The following is a 21,929-nucleotide window of genomic DNA, read 5'->3' as shown; positions in this document are numbered from 1 at the left end:
AACATTTCTGTGGTGGGGAGGGATTAGTTGGGGGAGAGGATAGATTTAAGGGAGGTGCATTTGGAGGAGCTGCACTCAGACACATTATCTACGAAATATTTCGGTAGGGCTGCTTGATGTAGTCTTGGTTCTGGAATATGCTACCTTAAATTCTTTTTTGTAAGAGATTGGATTTATGGATACCACTCCCAAAGTGTTCAAAAAATGGGAAATTGAGGGATATTTTGTAGAAGAGTAGGGATGGATGTATATACAGAAGACTTAGATGTTTAAACTTAGCGTTTGAGAATTCAGTCAAGTAATTAATCTCTTTTTCGTAGTTATAAATATTCATATAGTACCTACTTCATCTTAGCTTTGCAATATCTCTTACAGTACTGAGATATCCCTTTACTAATGCCTTTCACTATCATTGATAACATGTCATAGTCAGTCAGCTTTCCAATTCAATTTTAGTGCGGTGCAGCATTGCATCAAAAGTCAACCCCGGATCAGGATATTAGGTACCACTCAGAATTGAGATTGTATGCGCTTAAACATTTGTCACGAATATTTTCAAAAATGTTGGCTGGAAGTGTTACATCACTTTTTACATAAACATCACTATAATAACCTGAAGTGTTACAGTTGAAAGCTTCTCCAGCATTACATGAATGATCATAATCTTTGTTTGAAATGCCTTCCTGTGTGAGTTTACTACAAAAATTTTCTTATGCAGGTAGTTATTTTTCGTCTGGCCCAAGAATCTCTGTAGTCATAAGGATATATACCTTCTCATGGCACCAAATGTGTCCTTTCACAAAGTCCATGTTTTTTAAATCTCTTATATTCCCACATAGATAAGGTGGAGAGTAGATGTAAATCAACAAGAGTGTATAGGCAGATCTGATCTACTTTTCCTCTGAATTTTCTATTGCATTAATTCTTCTCCTATCATATTCATGTTCAGGTACTGTAAAGTGCCCATCATATGAGGACAAGTTACAAGTAAATATAGGAAGAAACTGAGGCATCTTGTACTGTAAATTAAAAAAGGGCCTCCACACTTATCTGTCTGATCATGATCTTTGACTATATTAACATTCTATTCTTTCTAGCAAATGTGGCAAGCCACTGAGCTTCAAAAAGCACCTTCTTCTTCCTCAGTCAACAGGTTCATCGGATAAATGTTTTTGTATAGTCTAAAAAATTTCAGTTTCAAAAATTATTCTAAAAACAGTCTCTTTGTAACTGTCCGCTGCGACTAGAAGTTAAGAAAAACTAAATTGTTCCTGTTTCTGTATTTTTTTAGCAAAAGATTAAAAAGTTGAAGGCTCACATGTGCTAACATTTTCAAGAAGGCATTCTAAGTCAACATAGATGACACAAAACAAAGTTCAGGTGGGCGAACTTTAAAATTGCATTTTCTTCATCTGACATTACAACTCGGTTCGGCTCACTCTTGCATAATTCTTTGTGCTCATCGAGTTTGTTTTCGGTAATGCCAAAAGTAAAACAGTATTTGATAATGAATAATTGATAATTATTCTTAGTTTTTTGGGGGTGAATCAATCTAAATAAATTTTAATCCAACAATAGTGAGCTGGGTCATTCCATGTCAGTTCATCCAGGCATGACACCCACTGGCTCGGATTTTGAGGAAATTTGGCAAATTTCATCCTTCCACGTAAGATTGAAACAGTGTAAAATATTTCTTGGCTATCTCTACTAGTTTTTTTTCATGACCATTTGAAGTTAGGGTGACACTGCAGTTTTTCAATGAATCCAGTCTCCAGAGGCACTTGTACCTCCAGAGGGAAATAATTTGCCACAGCCATGCTTTTCATCCAATTCTTTTGAAAATTTGCAGGTTTGCTGCAGAAGTCATGAGGATTCCAGGTACTAATTGAAAATTCTCTATACTCAGATGTTTCATAAGATTTAAGAAAATTTTGTGTCAAAAACATGGTTCTAAAAAACATCAAATTTTGACCTGAGGCAATATGTGAATCAAGCTTAATTATTTTTTCTAATGTTCCTTAGGTATGACCCACCACCAGTAGAAATAAAATTCATGGCTTTTTGCTTGCTTTGTTGTTAAAAAAAATTAGTGCAAAAATAATCTTTTTTCAAGACTCTAGTTGCCAAGTTTCATCAAAATCCGAGTCGGTGGGTGTCATGCCTGGATGAACTGACATGAAATGAACCAGCTGTTTTCTCATTTGTTATATAAAGCAAGTCACGATGATCTGGTAGCTCATCAATTAGAATTTTCAAAGGGTGAATGCTATTTTTTCACCCAATCCAAATACGATTATTGAAATTGTGTTAGCACATTCAAATTTTACTGTTTTTTAGATCGACTGGATACTCTATGCATGACCAATTATAACTCTCATGATTATCACTAGGGTTGAAATTTGGAATCCAATTGGGTCGTGGAATATTCAAAATGGCTTACTTATAGCAATACTAGTCTTTTTTTTCACTTTTATAACCAATTTTTTATCCTTCCCCAGCAGTTTTATATATGTGGAGCCTTAAAGGGGAGTGTACTGGTTAACTCAGAATTCCAATCCTATTACATTCGATGAGGACCGACCAGATCCCTTTGCCTGAAATGCAGACTTTTCACCCAACAATTTTGAAAATGATTGGTCAATTAACTAGTTTGTCATATCAATGATGAACAATTGTGTATTACTTGTTTGAATGTTACATACATCAGTGGCACAGTGAGGGGGGTTTTGGAGGATATAACCCCCCACAGAGCTCAGAGAATTTTTAAGTTTAATCCCTTTTACTTAATGGATTAGTATTACTTTTAGAATAGAGTTAGGATTAATCAAATATCCCTTAGAAAGCTGTTAAACTCGCCATTTTGAACCATTAATCTTAAAATTGTTCTGGTGGAGGCCCCCCCCCCTCCCGCAACTACCACTCACCCTGGCGGGTATGCAATACCCCCACACCCCTATGTATTACTTGTGCCTAAAACCCCCCTTAGCCTTAATTCTTAGCTGCGCCCCTGACATCAAGGCTGTAGCCCGGGGGGGGGGGGGATCAAGGGGGATTGATCACCCCCCACCCGAAATGAAAATAAATAAATAGGTATTTTATGCTCGCTTGGTGCTCACACGACGATATTATATAACGGTGCAGGGACATCTAGTAGTCCAATGCGACTTAAGTCAATAATTATCTGAGCGAATTTGTAGGTGCAGTGTGTGTAGTTGTAGTGCAGTGTGTGAAATAATAGTGCTGTGAATTAGTAGAGAGGTGAGTGACTTATGAGCCTCCTGAGGGACTACAGAATGGACATCAACATCGAGGAGTTAATTCATTTGTTCGCTGCAAAGAAAGCTAGAAGGCTAAATTCAATTTTATAATAATATTTTTATATTTTCCTTTAAGGGTTTATAATAAATATGCATATTTAACCGTATACGCTATTTTATATATCCTATAAAAATAATTTTATGTTTGTCTACTATTCCATGTAAACCCCCCCCCGGCTACGGCCTTGCCTGACATACACATTACCTCTCCCTTACCTTTTTGGAATTCGCAAATGAAGGCAATATTGAATTTGATGGCATAATTTTTTCTGGTTTGTTTTTAGAGCTGCTTTTTTAAGATCAGCAAAAATGTCTTTTGGCTGATCCAGATATTCATCATCACATCAAATCACTTCTACTTCCCTTGATACTTCAATTTCCTTTATACTTCAATTGAATATCCAATATTCACTTGAATTCATAGGAAATACTCAATTGAATTTTCAGTTATTCAATTGAATTCCCCAATATTCAATTGAAAATCTCTATATTCAAGTGAATTCACCCTCAAGGTCTCTGCATGACTATCATGATTATCACAAACCACCCATACAAACAAATCTGTGCTGTGACCGAACTAAATCTGCACTGTTACTGGACTTAACTCTGTGTTTAGCACAGTCTCAGTGCACTTTGCTCTAGACTGTACTATAGCAGCTGGACTATGAGAAGGACTGTACTGTAACAGTGCTGAATCACTGAGCTGGAACTGTGCTAGAGCTGTGACTGGGCTGATTAACATCACTGGAACTGTACTATGGCTCAAACTGCTTAGTGATAGGGTTGGATAACATGAATGAAACTGTACTGTGGCTCAAACTGGTCTGTGACTGTGCTGGGTAACATGACCGGAACTCTACAATGGTGCAAACTGGACTGTGACAGGGTTGAATGACATGACTGGAACTGTTCAATGGTGTCAGGCTCAACTTTGTGGAAGTTGAAGTTCACAAATGAAAAAACGACTTCGTTTTCTTCCACTAATTTATTTTGATGGTACGACATGTTTTGACCTTGAGCGGTCATTTACGAGCACAAAATTTTGTCAAAAGTCGGGTAAATTTATACGAGGAAGGGACTTGAGAAGGTTGGAGGGGGAATGGGTGTTAGGAGGGGGGGGTAATGGGTGGCGGTTATGGTGAGGGATGGGAAAACCACTGCGAGGACAGTGTTGATGACTATATGCAAAGGGTCATTAGTAAAGGATTAGGGTGGATGTGGGTTATCAGTAGGTGTGGGGTTGAGTGGGAGGTTAGGGTTTTTACGTCCTTCAGTGTAGTTTAGAGATACTTTTAGGAGGGGGGAAAACCTTTCAAATAGGATATCATTGACTAAGGGACATTTTCCCATATTCTTCCTTATTTCAAGCTCTTCTTTCTTGTCCATCTTTTTTCCTTTGTTCTCGAAGTGAAGAATCTCCGGTATGAAGTCGCTTACATGTTCTTCTTCCCAAAGATGTTTTGCGAAGTGGGACTGTGAAATATTGCAGTACCGGTAACATCTTTCATATTCTTTAATTCTGCTCTCGAATGCACGTCCGGTCTGTCCCACATAAGCCGCTTCACAGTCGTTGCACTTTAATTTGTAGATACCACTTCTTTCGAGAGGTTGTACTTTGTCTTCAGTGTTCACTAAGAATTTTTTAAGGTTATCACTGCTATAAAAAGCCACTATATTTATCTTTCGGAAAGAAGTTTCCTATTTTTTCCGAAATCAAGCCATAATAAGGTAATTTACACCATCGCAATTTTTCACTGTTCACTTTCCCTGGATTGAAGAGTAACTGTTGAGCTTTGACCGTTTGAGATGGCTATTGTTTTAATTGTTTCAAGCTCTTTGCTGTAAGCGTCCTTGGATAGGGGGATATTCAATAACCTGTTGAGAAGGTAGTGAAATACAGACAGTTTTTGAGAAATGTGATGTCGGGAGTCTGAGGGGAGGACCTGGTCGGTTGCAGTGGCTTCACGGAAAATTTCAAATTCGAAATTATCGTTCTTTTTATACACTGTCACATCAAGGAAGTTTAGTTTTCCGTCTTTTTCCTTTTCGCAAGTGAATTTCACGTTTTTGTGTTGTGAATTTAGAACTGTTAGGAAATTGTCCAATTGTCTATCCGTGCCAGTCCAAATGGCACACACATCATCCACATATCGGCCTGTGTTCCCTGTGTTCTTGTATAAACATGAGTGATATGTTTCTTTGGTGAAATACATGTTTTATGTGGGCTCAATGCACAACCAGAATTATATTCATTAGGTAGTAATTCAAAGAAGTCAGACATGTGAGATATTTTTTGGTGTAGTTGTTATTAATAATAATAATAATAATATTTATTAACTTCATTGGGATAATACGTCCATGAGTTTCGTCAAGTTAATACAGCATAAAATGCTAACATATAATGAAATACGATACAGACGAGCTATACAAACACCCAGCTATCAGTGGGATTGAGGTCAAAGGTTAATACACAACACCAGTTAAAAACTCATTTAGATTGTAGTAGCTCTTTTCAATTAACATATTTTTCAGTTTGGCTTTGAATTGGATTGATGAGGAAATGGAACGGATGGTGATAGGAATCTTATTGTACATGGTGGCAATGGAGTGGTATGGACCTTTTAAACAGACTCTGTAGGAGTATTGGAGGGTGTGTATGTTGTTTTTGGAGCGTGTGTTGTGATTGTGTAGGTTGGCGTTAACAGGGAAAAGATGAGGATTATTTCGAACAAACATGGCACAGGTAAGGATATAGATTGAGGGGAGAGTTAAGATGCTGGAACTTACAAAAAGTGGTCTGCCTGGTGTGCGAATGGGGACTCTATAGATAGCTCTAACAGCTTTCTTCTGGAGAGAAAAGGTTCTTGACAACAGAGAGGAATTTCCCCAAAACAAAATGCCGTAGGATAAATGAGAGTGTACTTTGGCATAGTACAGAGCTTTGAGTGTGTTTTTGGACACTGCAGGCATAGGCGGATCCAGGGGGGGTGGCACGGGGGCACGTGCCCCCCCCAGACCCTCAAAAATATGCAAGATTTTTAATACGCTCCCATTATCATTGCATTCGTTTTGTATTACGAGGTATCCTTGTGCCCCACCCAGAACAAAATCCTGGATACGGCCTTGCTTGTGCCCCTCCCAGAAAAAAATCCTGGATCCGCCCCTGACTGCAGGTGCAAGCTTTCTTATCATAAAAAGACCCACAGAAAGTTTTTTATTCAGTTCAGAAACATGTGATGACCAGTCAAGTGTATCTGAGAGGTGAATTCCAAGGCATTTTATTGTTGTTGAAAAGGTAAGCAGATGATTGAAGGGTAAATCTTCAGCTTGGTGAGGGTTCTTAATATGGAAGCAGATGTAACAAGTTTTGGCTTCATTTAGTGCAATATTGTTCAGGTGACACCATTTCAACATCTCCTGAGTTGTAGTTTTAGCAAATTCTGTTAGATCTGAAGTATTGCTAGCAGTCAACAGATTAGTTGTATCATCTGCATACATAACTGTGTGACTCCGGGTAAACTGCTGAGGTGGATCATTAATAAAAATGAGAAACAAAAGTGGGCCAAGTATTGATCCTTGTGGGACACCTGTTTTACTTCCAGTGAGCTTGAGATGGTTTGCACTATTCCAGCTGTGGAGTGATGTGAATAACACACTACTTGAGTTCTATTTTCAGGGGCGCCGACTTATAAAAAATATTGGGGGGCCCATATCGGAGGTCTTGCCCCGGGAAGAGGTTAAATTCAAAGTGTGTCGCAGCACCGAAACACTACCATGATTCACACCACTTGATTCAGTTAACCTGCTTAACCTTATAATTATTTGTTTCAACACACATTGTTGAATTTATTTTAAAAGGTAACTATCGTCAAACATGGGAAATAAAAATAACAAATGTATTTACGTGATTTCACAAAGCATAATATAACTTAATTATTTTCTTGAATTATTGAGGGGGCTCCGCCCCCCCAAACGAATCTTTGAGGGGGCTCGGGCCCCCTCAGGCCCCATGGAGTCGGCACCACTGTCTATTTTCAAGATAGGAGGTAATCCAGTGTAGAGAGACACCAGTCACGCCCAGACTTTCTAGCTTGCATTTTAAAATGTTATAATCAACACTATTAAAAGCATTTTTGAGATCATACGAGACTCCTAGGACATGCTGTTTTTGGTTCAAGGCCTGTAGTAATAAGTTCAGATACCGTCAACTGGGGTAACTTTGGCCCAACTTTCCCAACTTTTTGTGAAACAAACAAGTTTCTACCAATTTATTTGTGATGAAAATTGCTTTTAAGTTTTCTAGTTATTATTGAATTATGTGCCTTAAATTTAAGCATTAGTTTAAGTCTCTAATAATTTTCCTAACCTAGATTTAAAAAATTTAAAAATTGGGACAAAGTTACCTGGGATTGGGGTAACTTTGTCCCAACCATTAAAACCTTTAAAATTTAGTACCATATTGTAAGTGGAGTAAAGTTACCCCATACGAGATTCTTTTCAAGTATTCAATTCTAAATTTTACTTGTTTTTTTGATTTAAAACTTTATGATTTGGACAAAAAATGTGGAAAAAGTAAACAAACTGTTACACTTAAAGAAAACCTCACTTTATTGTTATAAAAGGAAGTTAAAACATGTTTAAACCCTAAATAATTTTATATTTGCTTGATTAAACAAGTTATTCCACGAAATTGTCTAGTTCTGGGACTGTGAACTGGTTCCTCTTTGAAGCTACTTTAGGAGGATTTATTTTTGCCCAAACGTCATCCCAGTCATAGTCCATGCAGTCTTGCTTCTCAGGCCAGCGCCAGAATTTTAGTTTTTTTTCCATGCACTCAACTACTGGGCCATGATCAAAAAAGCTTACTATTTTGCCAGGGTACTTTTGTCCATTGTAGATCACAATTACAAAGTTATCAACGGCAAAATCTTCTGCTTTCCATTTTTTTTTTGTTTGAGCAGTAGGTTCGTCTTTCTTAGATTCTTCCTGAAGGTCTTCCATGTCTGAAAATGATTCACTCACTCCATCTGACTCTAACATCATTTCCACATCATCTTCATCCGAAGAAGAATTGTAAGACTGTTTAGGCTTCTTCTTGGGAACATTTTCTTTCTTAGAATTTGAAGAGGTGTGCTTTGACGAAGAGAGTTTATTGGTTGCTTCTAAGATAGATTCTTCGACATCCTTAACTGAAACACTCTTTCCTGCAGGCACTTGCAGCTTCCTCTTTCTCTTTTTGGGGCCATCTTTCGTCAAGTATTCAGCTCTCTTTTTCTCCAGTTGCTCAAGAAAGGCTTCTCCTATTACTGTGTTGTCAACCGGTTGGTTTTCTGGCAGCCTGTCTAGTAGTTTCTGTTTATTAAAAGGATGGATTCCACACTTTTCAAATCCAGCCTTCAGGTTTCCTACTTGATTTTCTGCTAAAGTAGCCATTAACTCTTTTAATAGAGTCGGAAATGCATCCTTTGGAATGGTTGTGAACTTAGAGCCAGAAACAGACTCTTTCCATTTGCTTAAGATTGCTCGCCATGATTTTTTCATGGGGGAAAAGAAGGCCACATCTAAAGGTTGGGTTAGATGGGTGGAGTTCGGTGGTAAGCAGACAAATTTAACATTATTTTCTTCACAAAGCCTAAGTACATTTAAACTAATGTGTGAAGACAAGTTATCCCCAATAATAACTTTTGGCCCACTTTGAGTTCTCACGTGCGCTAAGAACAATGACTCAAACCAATCTTCAAAACACATAGCATCAAACCAGCCACTTTTAGAACGATTATAACGAGCCCCTGCTGGTCCATTCTCAGTCCAAGTTGACCACATATTATCTGCCTTGTACACAACATAGGGGGGAAGGAGAGTCCCTGCAGCATTTCCAGAAAACATCAGAGAGGTCGCACTTTTACTATTATTGCATATGTTTTCCACATATTTAGCTCCCCTCTTGCAAATAACCTTTTTGTTTCCAGGGTCATCCGTAAGATTGGTCTCATCGTAGTTCCAAATATGAGTGGCAGGAACGTTTTTGATCACTTCTTTCAGGTTTTCCATGTAGCTTTCGATGTCTTTAGCACCAACTTCAGCTCTTACTTTTTTTATGTTAGAGCTGAGACGACTTGTCAGCTTCTCATGCCTTTTCAAAAACGATTTGGTCCATTCGTAGCCAGGGAGGTTTTTATGAAACTTATCTATTATGACACCTTTCTTATCTAAATAGCATTTTACTGCATATCTGAAATCAGTCTCAACAACTGGAAATCCATAGTCGGACAGTATTATCAAGTACTTTTCAAAAGCCAGCTCTTCTTCATCGCTAAATATTCTTGCTCGACCAACTGTATTCATGTGCCTGCCTTTCAATTTGTTCTTAATTGTAGATCTAGGAATGCCATGCCTTATTTCTGCAGCTCTTTGTGTTAATTCACCTGCTCGTATAGCCTTAAGACATTCCTCCAATATTTCTGGTTTGTAGTTAGCATAATTTCTAGTCCCAAGTGGTTTTATCCGGTTTCTCGGCATTTCCCCTGCAGCAAAACACACAATTGTAATTATACACAGTTTAACAGGGATATTCTGCAATTTTTTTTAGCATCTTGAATGAATAAATAACAGCAAAAAAAATTTCTACCACAAATAAACAAACAAATATACCTCGGGGTAACTTTGGCCCAGCCACCATGTTGGGCCAAAGTTACCCCAAATCTGGTACAAAGTTAAACTAACCTACAAAACTCATCTCAGTTTGTAAACTATAAACATAAACAAATAGTTGTATTGATATTAAGTTAAACAAAGGATTACAGTAAAAGAAAATTCACTTACCAGCTCTCAACCGCTTTAAAATAAGAACGAGGTAACAAAAGTTGGAAGACAACAGAATCCAGCACTTTTACAACACCAAGATGAAGCAGCACTGCAGTGGTGGTGAAAAGTGTAACTAAACCCAGGTTGGCTCAGAAGTGTGGCCAGTGTTGCCATCTATCAGGAAATGCTAGAACTAAGTCAGTAAATCAACCTATATGTCAAAATACGGTACATTTAAACTTTTTCTAGTTTTGGGCCAAAGTTAACCTCAAAGGGCCAATGTTACCCCAACTGACGGTACTGGAACATTGCAGTATTAGTTGATCTACTAACTCGGAATCCATGTTGGGAGTCAGTAATTAGGTTGAAGGAGTCTAGGTAGCCACTAAGTCGCCGATGAAATAACTTCTCAAAAACTTTAGAAAATACTGACAGAACAGCGATGGGCCTGTAGTTACATGCTTCTGAGGAAGGACCCTTTTTTGGGATAGGTGTAACTTTGGCTTGCGTCAGTGCAGAGGGAAAGACTCCAGTAGTGAAGGATAGATTTATAATATTAGCTAGGGGCAATGCTATCACTTGTGAGGAGGCATTAATGACAGATAAGGGAATACCATCTGGACCTTTTGAAGAAGAGTTGCAAAGAGATTTAATAATGTTCACTATTTCAGAGGGAATGGTGGGTGTTAAAAAGAAAGAATTGGGAGAGGTCCTGCGTTGAGGACAGACAGGGTACATGTTTGTGGGAGGTGGAGTATAGCAAAACTGTGAATTGAAGAAATCAGCAATTTTTTGTGGATTATCCACAGTGTTACCACTGAAGTTAATGCTGAAGTTTGAGGTACCAACAGAAGATTTAGTTAGCTGGTGAATAACTTTCCACGCATCCCTGACAATGTTGTTTGAGTTCCCTAAGTATTTGTCAATTGCTGCCTTTTTTTGCTAAGCATGGTAGAATTTTGGTTTTTGATAACTATTCAAGATTGTTGGCACTGGTGAAAGTTGTGGTTCTGTTAATCATGGCAAAGATTTTGCTTTAAGATGACTATTCAAGATTGTTAGAACTGATAGAAGATGTGGCTCAGGTATAGCTGCTGTTCTGATAATCATGGCAAAAGTGTATAGTTTTTCAATAACTATTCAAGATTGTTAGTAGTGATGGAGGATGTGGAAAAGCACAATTGAAGTTTTTATGACACTGCTTCAAAAAAGATTTCAACTATGAGGTCTGTTTAGATATTTTATTTATTTAGAATTCGTAATTAGTGAAATTGAGATTTTAATTATACCCTTCCTTATGATTTACCATATTGGATGAATTTGTATATTTATGAAAATTTTCAATTGAATTCAATTTCAAAAAATCAATTGAACCGTTCACTTGAAATTTGTAACTTTTCAATTGAATATATCCAACAGGGCAGGGCGGGCCGCCACCCATCCTCACCCCCACTATGATACGCTACTGTGTCATGCATATATAGTATTCTTCAATTATGTGGTTGCTCGATGCATTTACGTCTCTGGCAGCACTGTCTCTTGTGGGAACGAATGCTTGCAAGCTTCCCTAGGTCTGAAGTTGTTTTTAAAAATGCCAGGTTGGGTGTTCTAAGCCTCTGGGCTCCAAAGTCATCACAGTAATGGATGCTAAAATGTGATGAAATCATTCAAATATTTGGGTCAATATGGATGATAGATTGCACTTTGTTGGCAGGCAGTTGAAATTGGGGCTTGATCAAGTTGTGACATGATAAAGGAACCATTGGCACAGCTAAGAATTTAGGCTAGGGGTGGTTTTAGCCACAACTAATACCAGGGGGTCTGTGGGGAATGGAATACCCACCATGATAAGCGGGAGGAGCAGAGACCTGCCCCCTAAAATATTTCTTGATAAATGATTCAAAATGGTGAGTTTTACAGCTTTCTGAGGGATATTTTTTTAATCCTTGCATTATTCTATAAGTAATATATATATATATATGTATCCAATGAAGTAAAACAGATTAAACTAAAAAAATTCTCTGAGCTTATCCTCCAAAACCGGTCGCCACCCCCTTGCTGCACCATTGAAAGGGATTTATTTCTAGCTAGCAATCCCTTTATCATTTCATTGGTGCATCAGATGTGAATGCGTCCCAATAAATGAATCCCCTTTAAGGATCAGTAGTAAAATTGCAGTGGCATGAAAATGAAAGAAAGGCTCAGTTTAATTTATAGTCAAATTAACTATAAATGATCTCATATTCTTTGCATGCGTAGTTAATATGATTAATTTGCCTATCACCCTGTGTGCATTTCCCTGTGTTAGCGGGACATCCCTTTCCCTTGGGCTACAACCTTGTCGTGGTGGAAAGGCTTGCACGTTTCTATGACCCCTAGAGCTGTGCTGGCAGGATTAATTTGCAATTATTCGCGGTAGGGCCACCCATTCCAGAGAGGTCAAAGGGTAGGTGCCAGACGAAAGGTCCACATGATGGTGTCACATAAAAAACACTGTTGGAATGGAAGTGGGAAACCCTACCAACAATCTCTTCCCTGAAAACATGGAGTTTGATCGAATGAGCCTCAGATGGAATCGTGGGACCCAGCCCTTAAGCTAGCGGGTGTCATAGGTGGCAGCAAGGTCCTCAGGCTCCTAATCATGCGAAATCCGTGCAGAGACATATCATCATCATCATCTTTTTCAGCAGCAGCATCCAAAGAGGAGGACAAGAAGACCAAGAGGATGGAGAAGAAAAAGGCATCGATGAATGTACAGGGACGTGGAATGTGAGGACAAGTATGAGGGCGGGTAACCTAGAAAATATAAAAAGGGAAATGCAGAAAGGGAGGATAGATATCTTGGGTCTATCTGAAGTTAGGTGGAAGGACAGTGGGGACTACTGGAGTGACGGGTACAGGGTGTTATATAGTGATGGGGAGGAAAGTCATCGGGGGGTAGCTTTAGTATTTAATGGGAATATGGGTAAGCGTGTGGTAGGTATAGATCAAGTAAGCGATAGAATTCTTGAGATTAATCCTCATCCCATGTTCCTCGCAACGCTCGTATAACGCATCCACTAAAGCCTGAAGCCCTTTCGCCGACTGGCTAATCAACGCCTGATCATCCGCGAATTTCACTGATTTAAACATCATTCCTCCCACTTTTACTCCAGCTTCTAACTCATCCCACACTTCCCTTACCGTCTCTTCAGCATACACATTAAAGAGCAGTGGCGATAGAGGACATCTTTGCCTCACTCCTCGGCCCATGCTTGCCCACCCAGATTCTCCATCCACTACCCTCACTTGCGCCGTCTGGGCCATTTATGGAGAAGGTGAAGGGGACGGAGAGGAGGAACGACGAAGTGCTGGACATGGTAGGTGAGGAGAGGCAGCTTTTAGATGAGATACGGAGGAGACAGAAGGTATGGATGGAGCGAGTGCTTAGCGCGGAGGGAATGTTGAAAACAGTGTTAGAGGGAAGAATGTTAGGTAAACGAGGGGGAGGAAGGAAAATGATAGGATTTTTAGATAGAATGAAAGGGAGTACGTCGTATTGTAAATTGAAGAGGGAAGTGCATGATGGAAGGGGAGGTTCGCGGAATTCTTCGTAAGCACTCCATGGGAACCTACCTTAATCAGTAGAATACTTTAATAATAATATCGGGATGTGGACGTAATGCCAGTTCTGCGAGTGCGCTGGCTACCTTTGTAATCTGATTATAATGCGTGCAGGGACGACAATTCCAGTTCAGAGTACGTAATCTTTGATTCCAGTAATTTTTTGAAGCCTCTACAGCAATAGTTGTGGGTGCATGGCCTCCTTTTATACTTACAGTAGTATTAAAAGATGGGTTCTACGCAAAGTTCTTAGACTGTTCTTACTCTAAGAACCTTGGGTGCCAAGTACAGATGGGGCGAGTCGTTCACATTTCTGATTCAAGTCACTTGAATGATTCAATAAATTGATTTCATCATGGAAGCATGATTCTTCTCTCACGTGGGAATCATCAAAGATTATATCATGGCCCTTATAAACGGGCCATGGATTATATACTCTATTCATCGTTCCCCTTCACGATTCTCGTTCTCGATCGTCATGGGCCTGGTATATACGTATTAATTCGTTGATTAAAAACGCTAGATTTTATTTTTTAAATCGTTTCTATATAAATTCTACGCAGTGCATTCAATTGTATGATATAAGATGTGATGGATGCACTTTTCAAATTTATAGGTTATTTTAAATTGAGGTATTTATAATTATTTAATGCATAGATCTTGTTACCTGTGATGCCCATTATTCACGCTGCTGACAGTTACAATTTTGAGTTTTTACATTAAATTCTACTTATCTATATGACTATGGCCCCTATTTATCAAAAACATTTCTCGTTGGGAGTGCCTATTTTGAGATTCGAAGGATTCGGTGGTCACCACAATAGAGGTCCTATCCTTCATGATCAGCACCACGAATATTACAATAGAGGATTCTCAAGTACGCCGCTAGAATTGTTGTCGCTCCGCGCGCATTATATTCAGTTTTCAAATATCGCCACTGGCGGCGCCACCAGGCAAAAGTGTCTATCTTTCACGACGAAATACACGGCAGCAATACGGAACCGAGCCAGTAAATCACATTAACCACACAAGTAAAGCATGTGAGGCAATTGCCAACTGAAATGAAACAATCTGATCACTCCTACCATCGACCAAAACGAAAAATGAGAGCTGACAATCAAGGGGGAACCTGTTATTAGCAATTTTTTGACGCTTTCACATACACGGCAGCAATACGTAACTGAGCCAGTAAATCACATTAACCACACAAGTAAAGCATGTGAGGCGATTGCCAACTGAAATGAAACAATCCGACCACTTCTACCATCGACCAAAATGAAAAATCAGAGCTGACAAGCAAGGGGGAATCTGTTATTAGCAATTTTTTGACGCATCCACATTTAACGCACTGGCTATCTCCCTACCGTCTGACGTCTTGATCACGCCCAGAACTTTCACGTCGTACCATGGGCATTTCACCATCCTAAGGAGAAGCCACGGTGTCACGTCTTCCCCCAAACAAATTATTTTTTGAAGGAAAACACACTGACGTAAAAAAATTATTCTACTTAACCATTGTTCACAAAACAGCTTCATGACAACCCACAAATTTCATAATTTAAAGGCCCAAAATAGCATAAAATATTATCATTTCCCCCAGAGGAGGGTTTCCTTCTCTCCCCCCCCCTGCCCCTCCAGGTAGTCCTGGCTATGCCCATGTAAGCATCAATAATATTCCTAAGCTGGAAACATATATATTATATAACATATTTTGATATCCTTTACCGTGATCAATGGATCCATGGCCGTAGATGAACAACTCTCCTCAACAAAGAGGTGATGCCTCCCAATCATTCCAATACTAGCACCTCAAGACTGCACAACAACCAAGACGGTATGTAATAAAGACAGCTATCACATTACTTGATGTAATCTACTTATTAGGAAAGATATGTATTATGATTTCACAGAAAATTGATACCCATTTAATATAAAAACAGTACCCTTAGAACTTGATTCATAAAAGGAGGAATTAAGTATAAGTGAGCAGCAGGAAGTTGATGGTAATGCGAAATAATTACTGAAGATTAGTGCAACCTACCAGAACAATTTTTAAATGAATGAATCATAGTTCTTTCACTTCAAGTGAAATGCTTCTTCAACACTAAGTTGCTGAAAAATGTTAACTCATACAGAAGAGCAGAAAAAGATAAAGTCAAATTGAAAATCATACTCAGTATTTATTTGACATAATAAAAGGTGGTTCAATAGACAGTTCACAAAAATGTAGCACAAAAACTTTGACTCCACGGACACAATCAAGGTTATTCTCACCACAGCATTTTCTCATGCAATAGCCCTTCCATTTCCATATTTTTGAAGTCAGCCGTAATTAATGTACACTTTCATGGTAGAACTACAATGATATATATTCCAGAAGGGAGCCAAAATACTATTCCACAATGGGCATAAGTTGTAAGAAAAATAGTCAATGTTCTTTCTTATAGATGATGTTTGGCCAATCAAAGCATATCTTTGAGCAGCTGCTGCTTGTGTAGCCTCTTGCAAAACCAGAAATGGGTGGGATGTGATTCAGTTCACCACAGCCATATGTTCAAAAAAGGTGCAGGAGTCTCACAATGCCAACGGGTGCTAGTAACATTGATCTGTAATATTGAAAATGCAAATAAGAAATGTGTACACCATGGGCATGCGTATAATGAACAGCAATTTGAAGCAATGCAAAGCAGGAGTTAGTTCACTCAAGGTAATACGAGGTAGGTTGCAAAGTTGAATAGCAATGATTAAAACCACCAAGGAGTTAAAGCACGGAAAACATAACAACCAAAGATGCATACATTACATAATTATCACAGGTATCTATCTTAATTGTTATTTAATATTGTTGGCCATTATCATTGCATTCATTTTGTATTACGAGGTATCCTTGTGCCCCCCAGAACAAAATCCTGGATCTGCCCCTGTCTGATATGCTACCACTTCACAAAAGGGTATATGAGAGTTAATCACCACTTGAATGCTCAGGAAAAGTTTTATTTTCACATATGACTGAAGGGACAGCGGCACCAATAACCACCGCCACCAACAGAAAATTAAAAACTCAAAAATTTGAAATCTCTACTTACTGATGAAAACTTATGAATAAAGTCAAAACCAATACTTTCTCAACACGTCAATGGTGAGAAATTTCCCCTCTATTGTCCATTTTACATAACCATGGCCCAAGCCTGTAAGAACCATAACAATGGCCTCCAATGAAAAACCAGTACCACTGACTCATAGTTTGATGAAAGTTGGCAATTTTCATTCTTCCACGTAAGAATGAAACAGTGTAAAATATTTCTTGCCTATGTCTACTAGTTTTTTTTCAAAACATTTGAAGTTTGGGTGAAACTACAGTTTTTCAATGAATGCGGTCTCCAGAGCCACTTTACTTGCCATACTTTTCATCAAATTCTTATGAAAATTTGCACGTCTACTATAGAAGTCATGAGGATTCCAAATACTAATTAAAAGTAATGCTAAGTGATATTGAAAAACTCTCTAAACTGTTATTTTTCACAAGAATTTAGAAAAGTTTTCGTCAAAAACATGGTCCTATAAAACATCAAGTTTTGACCTGAGGCAATATGTGAATCAAGCCAAATTATTTTTTCTAGTATTCCTTATGGTATGACCCACCACCTTAAAAATAAAATACATATTAGAGATTCTTTTCTCTTTGTTGCTAAAAAAATTCCTTTTCACGACTGTGGAGGTCAGGGTTGGGTCTTCCTTTAAGTGTGATGAAATGTTTGTGTTCTATGTCCAAGTAAATATTCATGACATGACTCTAGTACATAGCAAGTGCAAAAATTAAAACATTTTTCATTGCAGGTTGTTTTTCTCCTGATATGAAAAATACATATAATTTTTAAAATAGAACAAAGGACAAACTACAGTGGACGTTGTTCAGTCATTTTACCATGAAAAAAAATAATTTGGCTTGATTCACATACTGCCTCAGGTCAAAATTTGATGTTTTATGGGACCGTGTTCCAAATTCATTTAAAATTTTTGGTCCAAAAATTTTTATGCAAATTTGACCGCGGGACACCGGTTTGAGATTTGGATGAAAAGTATGACTGAGACTGCATTCATTGAAAAACTGCAGTTACACCCAAAATTCAAATGCTCAAATAATTGGATAGTTAATATAGAATAATAGAAAACTAGACCATTATGACTGTATTAGTTTTCCTGACACAGTAAAACCTCTTTACATCATAGTGAAGGGGACTAAAATTTATGCAATTTGATACATAAATGGGAGATTCACTAAAGAGAGGTTTTGGTGATATGCACCATTTTTTCATATCCTTTGGAAATGAAAGGCACTACTGTCTTTTAAACCATTAAATTTATGCATTTAATTAAACATGCATGCATTAGTAAACATATATTTATTGGTTTAATGATAACACAAAGTGAGCGCCATCACGTTATTCTTACCATGATTAGAAAGAAAACGATGTGATCTCTCTCAATTCAACAGTCACTTAAAATGATTAGGATAGTTGGATATCTTTTTTCTTATATTTACTGTTAGGTATGCTCTCATATGGAACAAAATGGCTATAACTAATGGTTAACGTGAAAACTATGACATAATAAAGGTTTATAAGAAAAAAAGGGTGAAATATGTATCCCTGAAAATGTCAATCCATATACATAATTGTAGCTGCATTAATGGTTTTACTGTAGCGCTATAGACTTGGTTTGATCATAATCAATTTAAAAAATCAAAAGTAGAAGTCTCAACAAAATTTCAACTTACAATCAAAGTGCAATTGATGAGGCAGCTTTAGCAGAGCAATATTTGCCTGAAGAGTGGTTTTATTAAAAATTTCACTGCTCATTTTTTCATTGAACATATTTCTTAGTTGCTACCATAACCTGCCTTGACCTCACATCTCCATGTACCTGAACAACACCAGCATAGATGGTGAATCTTTGTCCTTTGAAATGTTTCGGAGTAGTGTTTCATGAATATGCTTCATACCAAATGAAAGAAATACACCTGAAATAAAGAGAAATAGATATAAGATGGAATGACAAGATATTTAGAGCACCAAAACAAAGCATGCACACATACCATCAACCCTGACATCCAATAGCTTAAATGCCAAATAGAAGGAACAGCAGACTATTATAATCCATTATCAATTGAAACAACTATGAGGGGCAATAGCTGATGCGTTCAAATAAATAGTAGATGTACCGCATGACTCCACTTCGTGCCAAATGAAAGAGATAAACCTGAAATAAAAAGAAATAGATACTAGACAGAACTGAATGAATGACGAGATTTTAGGAACACCAAAACAAAGAATCCGCACATGTCATCAACCCTAACATGTCATAGCTTAAATGTAGTATCATATATTATATGATGACATAAAAATTCTAATTTCTACACACATTACCATGGCCTTCACAGACAACACTTGCATTCACTGTGAATGAGCTGGTTCAGTGAGACATAAGTCAAAGGACATAAGCCATAAGGAGCCAAAATAGAATTCCCCGATGGACTTCAGCCATAAAAAAGATGGACAATCTTTTTGGCATACAGTTAGCCAATAAGAGCACATGCTGGAAACCAATGTGATCAGCGCAGTACCACACCTAACTGAACGCAGGTGGTAAGAATTTCAGTTAACTGTAGCCTTATGTCTACATAATAAACACTGAGAAAATGGTGAAGGCATAGAGTGTATGAAATGCATAAAAAACAATGGTGTCCATGGGAATATATGTTCAGCCTTCACAGAGGGCAATATTTCATAACTTAATGAATTTTAATGAAATTAACACATAAGAAGGAAAAAATATCATCATCCTGAGCAGATAACACTGAAAATACCTGTGTCATGCCACTCAAAGTGAAAAGCATTGAAACTAATAGTTCGTATGTAGTTATGAAGAGATTATAATAAGAGCATTAATAGAGTGGAATACTTACATTCACAAAAAGTAACTCAGCAAACTTCTGTATCATGAAAAAAATGCACTATGAAAACACAAGCATTCAGTGTCAGACATAATACAGGCACTCAAATTTTAACTGTTTCCCTCTTATGGTTAAGTCTGTGAATGGAGACAAGAAATGACTAACAGCTTATATCCCATTGTAGACCAGGCCTAAGTCATGATATTGATAGCGGAAATTTGTTGGAAATGTTGGAAAAAATTCGTGAAATATGATTAGGCCAATTATCATATCATGTGCATCGCATTTCACACACCTAAGGCAAACAAAATAAAGTAATTTCGCCCCACCCATCAACAGGCTACTGAGTATTGCCTTCATCCTCCCACATAAAAATAAATTTGACATTAGAAGGGAAGAAACATAATCTACAATAGATTATATTTCTTCTATTACAATAATGAAATTTATTTCTTCACCAGCTCCATTACTTCATGAACATTTACTAAGATGATTTAAAAGGATATAAGAGGCAAGAAAGGAATAGGACAAATGACGCCACATTAGTAAATCCAACGTCGACTGCATGGTACACCAGAAGAATCAGTGTGTGTAGCATAACAAATGTAGACCAGAATTAGGACACTCCAACAGTATCAAATTCATCAAAAGTGAAAGAGTATTTTTGAAACTGCCCACTTAATTACTACACTATAGTAAACAAATACAGTAATATGATTACCTTTCACCATTGACGGCTTGAACAGACAGACCAGCACATATCTGTTACTCATTCACATCATCAATGAGACGAGAAACTCAGCGAGGTTAAGACTTTTGAGTCCAGGATTAGACATCTCTCTTCCATAGAATAACACCTGAAAAAATCCCATAAAAATATATTGACTCAAAGCACAGCTTGCGATTGCACAGACACTACATGTATATATTGCATAAAGCACACTTCATAGGCGGAAAACCACAAATCAGCGACAAACGAGGACTTCACCTTAACTTTTAGGAGAGCGCTGCTCTCATTTATTACCACTGTTTTTTCGCACTGGACCCCGGCCACTTGATGATGGAACCGTCTTAAAGGTTAATGTCGGTACACCGCTTAATTGATCCCTCTGGAAAGTGGTCCTAAAAGCCAACATCTCGTTCCGATAACTCCCTGTTCACGTGGTATCACCCGCCACCATTTCTGCATTTGGGCAACATTCTGAAAAAATTCATCCAATAATAGCTCCGATTAAATAACACAAGTACATAACTCCAAAGCTCACGCGCAAATTAATAGTAATCCTGCCACAACGCAAGACGACCAACGACGCCATTAGCATATTACGAATGGCAGAATCTAGACCTCGTGAGTTTCAACATAATAATTCCTAATAATGAGCAGTATTATAATATAATCACAGCTTTTTTAAAAGATAAAACCAATTTCTTTGCATTCTCCTGGTCTTTGAAAGCATATTCTTAAAGGAACATTGTAATCATGCCGGCATCCACACACAGCGACCAAGACACGCCGCTACATTGCATTTCTACCCAAAGCTTCACGGTACAATCACTTGTTGGACTCATGGAATTAACCTTGAGTCCGGTAATAAATAATAGTTTCAATTTTTAATAATTTTATCAAAATCTACCAAAAATAGGTGATTTACTTACCCTTGCTTGGAAGAGGCTTACGTTGCGTACTCCCAGCTCCTTACTACGTCTCTTTTGGCAATAGTAGCCTCCTTTCCACCCAGGGACACAGCAACGCCGGTCAGGGCCCATTGCTAAAGCCGAATAAAACTGAATCTACGACTCTCACTACAAAAATTACTGCAAAAATCCGATTAAAGACGGAGCGCGTCGCCCCACTTCCATTAGGCTTAATGGCGAAAATTACATTGACACAGATCTCAATGCCTAGTGGCGCCGCTATACGGCCAATGTTGGCGATCGAATAAAATGCGCGCCAAACGGCAACAGGTTAAAGGCTTCCCATTGGCCCTTCTGGAGACTCCTGTAATGGAGTCCCCTTGATCAGCACAATCGACGTTACGCATATTGAAAATCGTATAACAGCTTCTTATTTCAGGAGCTGACACACGATACCACTATTGTGTCATTCCATTTCTCGATCAATTCCTCAGCGTTTTCTAAATTTCAAACCAGTCAAAACCTTCGAATTCCCTCATATGTCCCGGCACTTATTTCCATAAGTGGGACTGATTGGATGCATCCAGGGGGAGCTCCGCTCACTGAGCGGAAGCAAG

At 38.1% G+C, this 21,929-nt stretch overlaps 1 protein-coding gene and 1 long non-coding RNA gene across 3 annotated transcripts; both read right to left on the bottom strand.

Moving 5' to 3' along the window:
- Positions 1–7,901: 7,901 nt before the first annotated feature.
- On the bottom strand, positions 7,902–10,415 carry LOC124171752 (MFS-type transporter clz9-like). Its single transcript, XM_046551037.1, has 2 exons — positions 10,140–10,415; positions 7,902–9,841 (listed from the first exon to the last, which is right to left on the bottom strand). Exon 2 carries the CDS (start codon positions 9,834–9,836, stop codon positions 7,995–7,997), a length of 1,842 nt encoding a protein of 613 aa, XP_046406993.1. The 5' UTR covers positions 9,837–9,841; positions 10,140–10,415; the 3' UTR covers positions 7,902–7,994.
- A 5,469-nt stretch (positions 10,416–15,884) lies between these two features.
- On the bottom strand, positions 15,885–21,696 carry LOC124171589. 2 transcript variants are annotated; one of them, XR_006867858.1, is made up of 6 exons: positions 21,334–21,696; positions 20,666–20,878; positions 20,399–20,534; positions 18,820–18,983; positions 18,502–18,744; positions 15,885–16,330 (listed from the first exon to the last, which is right to left on the bottom strand). It is a non-coding gene; the product is annotated as an uncharacterized LOC124171589 (long non-coding RNA). The 2 variants fall into 2 exon arrangements; XR_006867857.1 differs by having other exon boundaries at positions 20,702–20,878; positions 21,334–21,695.
- Between the last annotated feature and the right edge of the window lie 233 nt (positions 21,697–21,929).

The sequence above is a fragment of the Ischnura elegans genome, chromosome X, assembly GCF_921293095.1.
Source record: "Ischnura elegans chromosome X, ioIscEleg1.1, whole genome shotgun sequence".
Classification (NCBI taxonomy): Eukaryota; Metazoa; Arthropoda; class Insecta; order Odonata; family Coenagrionidae; genus Ischnura; species Ischnura elegans.
The sequence above is the reverse complement of the archived record's forward strand: the minus strand, read 5'-3'. Positions and strand labels throughout refer to the sequence as shown.

Coding starts and splice junctions, on each gene's coding strand:
- LOC124171752 (XM_046551037.1), bottom strand. CDS start 9,836: ATGCCGAGAAACCGGATAAAACCACTTGGGACTAGAAATTATGCTAAC.